Consider the following 6,579-nt stretch of genomic DNA (forward strand, 5'->3'; position numbering starts at 1 on the left):
TTATCCAAAATCCTTCTGCTCCTCTGATCGTACACAGTACAAAATTTATAATGATGCAGTAATGGAAAAACCAATCTGTATGAATCTCACATTCAGTTGCTTTGTTCGCGTAAGCATACTCGGTCTCGGGATTCATGTCCTCAGACACCGAGCCGCTGTACTGCCCCGTTCATAAAGCTTGATAGAGTAGGTGTTCAAGTTCACCACAAGAGGCTTTAGCACAACTACTCATAAGCAGACAAGCCGGAGTTCAGTGATCAAACGCCCCTTCGCTAAACCTACAAGTTAGGTTGCGGACTTATTGATATATAGTATTCCTCCGTCCCATAATAAATGTCACACTTTTCTTTTTAATTTATCCCACAAAAGATGTCACATTTCTTTTTTTTTTTTTTGGTAAAAGTTCTCTCTCACATTGATAAAAATATACTCTACTCAACACACAAAACAACATCTCCTAAAATCCCGTGCCATTATCCAAGTGTGCCATCTTTTATGGGACGGAGGGAGTACAAAATGATAGTTTAAGCTTGAACTTCTAGTGTGGTTAGCTGAACAAAGATGCTTCACTTCTTCTCCACTAAGCAGAATTTGTGACTATTCAAAACAGATTAATTTGGCAATGCTATTAACCGGAGAAGAAAAGCAATTAAGATATGAAGATACTATAAATCAATTAAATATCGTTCAAATAGGGAATTGTCCCCACACTATCAATAACTCAAATAAATAAAAACAACCAGTTTATATGAGAAACCTACATAAGGGAGATGACCAGCAAGAGTAACGCCACCAAAATTCTGACCACTCCCCACCGCCAGACTCTAGGAACCGCTGGCAGTATCTTTCTGATTCAAGGAGTGGAAATTTGGCGAAGGAGAAGCAAATTTTGATTGTTTTTTTTCTCAGCAGAGAAAGCGGCATCAAACTGACTTGTATTTTCTCAGTTTATGATGCTGAATTTTGTTCCATCCCTAGATTTGTGGAAGTGCAAAAATGATAAGTATCATATGGTTACTATTTAAAGGACTGCACATTTTCAAGAATTCAACTCAAAGGTTGGGTTAAAAATGTATAGCTAAGCATAAACGAATAAAGCTCTTGTCAAGATACCTTTGTATTTCGTCACCGAGAATATCTAAATCAGCAAGCACTTCTACCTGATCAAGTAATTCCACAGCAAGTAAAATCTTCATTCCATTTTAGTTGTACTGGAATTTCTCGAAACACCACGATTGCATTACCATATGAGACCAATGAGCTCCAGCTTCAACCTGGGTGTACAAGCTGGTAAGCTGTATGCTTGCTATTAGCCTTATCACTAATTACATTAACTTCACAATGATTTAGCCCATCACCAGATCACTGAAAAGACATCATCTGGGATTCATATGCTCCTCCTGCAACTCCATCTGTAAGCACAAGCTGCTACTCTTCTCACTGTTCTTTACAATTGAAGAGGTAGATGGCTTTCACAGCTTTTCTCATCTTTAAAATATGAAATGGGGTGAAGGAGCACCATGGAGAGTCAGCAGTTACAAGATATGCCAAATAGTACCTGAAAATGAGAATAAAAAGAAAAGTACATCACAAAAGGCCATATTATAGGTTTTTGACAGGACATGAATACAAGACAAGATCAATATGGAAAAGCTAAAAGAAACAAAAAATATATATCCGTACAGTCCAGATATAGAAGTGTAAGAATTATTAAAGGACACCACCAACAATCCCAAAGTTATTCAAATTGGGCAGAATGGAAAATAATATTCTGATACAGTCCAGATAGAACCTAGAATGAGAAAGTTTGTTTCACCAACAGAATGTATCCGATGAGCCAAGCGAATACTAGTACTCCCTCTGTCCCACTTTAGCAGGCCCAGTTACTTTTGAGCACTCATTTTGTAAAAATGATAAATAGTTAAAGGAGTGCTCAAAAGTAACTGGGACTGCTAAAGCGGGACGGAGGGAGTAGTTGTTTCTGAAAATTAGTAAAAACTATATTGCAGCCTGACAAATTACTATGCTAGCCAAATGAATGGATATACATGTATGAACCAAAATATGCCATATGTAATAAACTAATTCTACAAGAAAGACTTACTCTCCTACTGGTGATTTGGGTTTTTGTACAAGGAGAACTTTGCTCCAGCCTCCAAGTTATTAAAATTGGGCAGATAGGAAAAATGATATTGTGATACAGTCCAGATAGAACCTAGAATGAGAAAGTTTGTTTCACCAACAGAATGTATCCGATGAGCCAAGTGAATACTACTCCATTTGTTTCTGAAAATTAGTAAACAACTACTAGTATATTGCAGCCTGAGTGCCTGACAAAGGACTATGCTAACCAAATGAATGGATATACATGTATGAACCAAAATATGCAATATGTAATAATGTTATAAACTAATTCTACAAGAAAGACTTACTCTCCTTCTGGTGATTCGGGTTTTGTACAAGGAGAAGTCCGCTCCAAGTCCACAAAGACTGTTGTCTTCCCTATAAGCTATTTATGCTTGTTTTGCCAGCCTTATAGAGGAAAGGTTTATACGATGACAGACCCACTCTTATACTACTTCTCTCATCCCTGTCAATTACACTAAGAAACTATATCTTTGTCTTGTAAATTCTATCTAATAGTCTTTGTGCTTCAGCCACTTTGCCTGGCTTAGCAAGGACAGGACCCAGTCTGCATATAGTAGTTTTACTTGGAACAAAACCGTTATCATTCATCTCAGTAAACAACTTCCTTGCCTCAGCATCACACAATTTTTTCATAGATCTTTCGTGATAAGATAGGTCGCACCATCCAGTTACAAGAATGTCATAGGTTGAGGAATTTGGGGGCACCCCTCTAGTTTGCATTTCATTCAAAAGCTCCATTGCTTGTTTCATCTTTCCCATCTTGGCAAAATTATTAGCAAGTACGTTGTATGTGCTGATTCGAGGAATGAAACCTCTGGTGATCATTTCATAATAAAGTCTTATTGATTCCTTCATATTCCCACTCTTCCCATGGGCACAAATCAAAATGTCGAATGTGGTACCATTTGGAGCAAACCCCTTTTCTTCCATCTCCAGCTGGAGCTTAGCTACCTCATGCATCGACGCAGCTGATGCAAAACCACCAAGAAGAATGTTATATGTTGCAAGATTTGGAGGAACTCCTTCAGCTATCATCTGGGAGTACACATCAGAAGCCTTCTGTAAATGGGAGCTTTTGCAATGGCCTTGAATCATAGCATTGTAAATGACAGTGTCTGCATGGAAACCAGCTTTACTCATTTCCTCTAGCACAGATGATGCTCTTCTAGTCATCTTAAGCCCACATAAAATAGTTATTAGATTACCAAAAACATTTAGATTCAAATTAAGCCCCATAGCAACAAGCTTTTTGTGCACCTTGAAGATGATATCTGCCCTTTTAGCCTCTGAAGCAGCTGTAAGCACAATTTTGTGAATAATTTCTGTTGGGTGTAACCCTGCAACAGAAAACTCTTTTAACAAATCCATTGCCTCATCAATTTTCCCAGCCTTGCAAAACCCTTCTACCAAAATGTTACAGGTTATTGCATTAGGCTTTAATCCATGGAGTTTCATTTCATCCAAGAGTCGAAGAGAATGATCGAATTTCCCTTCTCTACAATATGCCTTGATTAAAGTGTTAAACGTGGCATGATCTGGAGTTAATCCAAACTGCTGCATTCCAGTGTAAATAGATTGCATATCATAGTGCCCACCTTTAAGCAATCCATTAAGTAAGACATTATAGGAGATAATATCGAACCCTATATTTTTAGCTGTGATCTCCTCGGTAACCTCAAGAGCAGAGGAGTCTTTTCCTGATTTGAACAGTCCATCCATCAGGGTCGTGTAATTAACACGGTCTGGTACCAATCTTTTAAAGAGTGAATCTTTAAACAACGCTTCTGCCTCCTCAATCCTTCCCTCCTTAAGATTGTTCATAAAAGCATTAAGTATGAAAATGTTATCCTTCAACCCTCGCATTTTCATATCTTCATATAGACCTTCAACAATTTCTTTCCTACCAGCCTTAAAACAGCCATATATTAAGGAACTATAGGTGAAAGCATTCGGCAAAATGTTATGGGAAACCATATCTTGTAGTATACCGATAGCTGCTTCAAGCATTCCGCATTTCACGTAGCCATTAATTGCAGATGTAAAAGTTACCACATTTGGCAATACATTATGCGCCTTCATTTGCTGCATTAGACATTCGACACCCTTCATGTCACCTATATTACAGAGACCATTAATCAATGCAGTATATGTGATGAAATTTGGCACGATATTAGAATCCAAAAGATTCCGAAACATATCCTCAGCTTCTCTAACTCACCCAGCCTTAATGAGACCATCAATAAATGTAGTGAACACCACCACATCAAATGTGATACCACGAACTACCATTTGACTTTTCAAGCCAAATGCAGCCATTGCATCACTACGTTTAAACAGAAAATCAACTAAACTTGAGTAGGTAACATGGTTTGGGGTCACACCTACCCTTATCATCTCATGAAATAGGTACTTGGCCTCGGAAAACCTCCCAGTCTTAAGAAGTAGGTTTACAACACAACTGAAGGTAACTACATCAGGTTCGATTCCCTTTCCCAGCATTTCCTTATATAGTGCCAATGCTTCTTCCATCTGCTGATGCTTGCCATATCCACCAATCAAATTAGTATATGTAATATGATCTGGCCTCTGACGTACTTCAGTAACAACACCACATTTTTCTCCATCGACGACTTTAGATATATCACACTCTAAGAGTTTGTCCATGAGACTCTTTGCAGAATCAACATCTCCCATCTCACAAAATCCATCTATCAAAGTATTATAGGTAACAATATCAGGCAGCAAGCTCTCTTTCGTCATGCGCCCAATCAACTGTAGACCAACACTAACCTCACCAGCCTTGCAATAACCATTTATCAAGGTGTTAAAGCCAACAACATCTCTAGGAACAACCGTTCCATCTGTAATTAAGCCACTACACATGGTGTCCATAACCAATTTAGCTTTTTCCAGCAAACCCTTATCACAAAAACCTTTCATCAATATATTACAAGTGAAACTATCACAATTTACACCCCTTTTCACCATCTCCGACACCAACCCGAATCCCATTTCTATATATCCGAATTTACAAAACCCCCAAATTAAAGTATTATAAGTAACTACATCACTCATAAACCTATAATCCTCGTTATCTCTGGAAAAGGAAAGCGCTTTATCGAAACCTCCAACTTTACAGCGAGAGTGAACGACAACGTTCTTGGTAGCCACATTGGGTCTTACACCAGAAAAGATCATTTCTTGATACGTAAGCATTACCTGATGAACTAACCCGGCGCAGTTGAAGTGGTGCAAGAGGGCGTTCCAATGAGGGAGCTCCGGCGTGAATTTGTAATCCCTCATGGCGGAGAAAGCGGCTATGGCCTTGGAGAGGCGGCGGCAGCGGAGGAAGAGGTGGATGAGAGTGCAGAAGAGCGAGGTGTAGAAGTGATGGGGGTTTGTTGAAGAATGGGATGCGAGTGAGCGGGAGAGAAGGGGCTTTGATGCATCTGCCAAGTGTTTGACGAAATGCCGCTGTGGGTTTATGAGCATTTTGGGTTTGAATGCGGGCATGTGGCGCGGTTGGTTTGGAGTGAAAGGCCGATAAGGACTTCATCAGCACTTGTGTGACGGCGTCGATCGGCTGTCATAAATAACAGATTCGAATAAGAAATCGAATAGTTTGAAGCTCATTTGGGTACTGGGCGAGCAGTCAATACAAGTCCACCACAGTTAGGACAGGGACGCGGATTTTGCATATGAATAATTATTCAGCTTATTATATTTTAAATTATTGAATAATTAATGATAAATAAAACATCATAAGGGGGGCATGCTTTAAAAAGTGATTTCATATCTAAAATAATGTAATGCACCAAAAATATCTAGTACTCCCTACTTATTAATTTGAAAATGGATAGAGCGTGACACTGAATACCAATTTAAACCTAAGGTTTGAACTATCTATTTAAACCATTTTATCCTAAATGAAAATATCGTAATTTGGGCCTGTACATTTAGCCCAAGGAGTATATTCTAAGCCTTTCTTGGGATCGCATCATCGTGGGCCTAATATACAACCATAACCTCAATAATATCCAAATAAAAGTGCCAAGTAATTGTGTTCTCATTTTCATTGCAATCACTAATCTGGAGGTATAAAAAAGATTCTATTATTATTAACTTGATCTCCAGTAAAAAAAAAGTACAGTGGAATTATTAGTTTTCAGTTGAATTGTATTAATTTCTCCTCAAATGGTATTAGTTTTTAGTTGAATTGTTGTACCCACTTCATCCAAAAAAAATAGACTCATTGTTGGATGACATGAATTTTAATGAGAAATTGGTAAAGTAACTGAGAAAATAAAAAAAAAATAGGTAAAATATGATAGATAGAAGGATAAAAAAGGTGAATAAAGTATGAAAAATAGTTTTCATTTTTAAAATGAATTTATTTTTCGTGGATATTTAAAATGATAAAATAAGATTATT

At 37.9% G+C, this 6,579-nt stretch overlaps 1 protein-coding gene across 1 annotated transcript; it reads right to left on the bottom strand.

Moving 5' to 3' along the window:
* Positions 1-434: 434 nt before the first annotated feature.
* LOC121791957 (pentatricopeptide repeat-containing protein At5g14770, mitochondrial-like) lies at positions 435-5,825 on the bottom strand. The gene is given in 5 exon segments (XM_042189754.1): positions 435-597; positions 762-974; positions 1,114-1,274; positions 1,359-1,558; positions 2,433-5,825. A coding segment is annotated over 1 exon segment (3,051 nt). The 5' UTR covers positions 5,662-5,825; the 3' UTR covers positions 435-597; positions 762-974; positions 1,114-1,274; positions 1,359-1,558; positions 2,433-2,610.
* Positions 5,826-6,579: the final 754 nt, after the last annotated feature.

Source organism: Salvia splendens, unplaced genomic scaffold (genome assembly GCF_004379255.2).
Source record: "Salvia splendens isolate huo1 unplaced genomic scaffold, SspV2 ctg977, whole genome shotgun sequence".
In the NCBI taxonomy this organism is placed as follows: domain Eukaryota; kingdom Viridiplantae; phylum Streptophyta; class Magnoliopsida; order Lamiales; family Lamiaceae; genus Salvia; species Salvia splendens.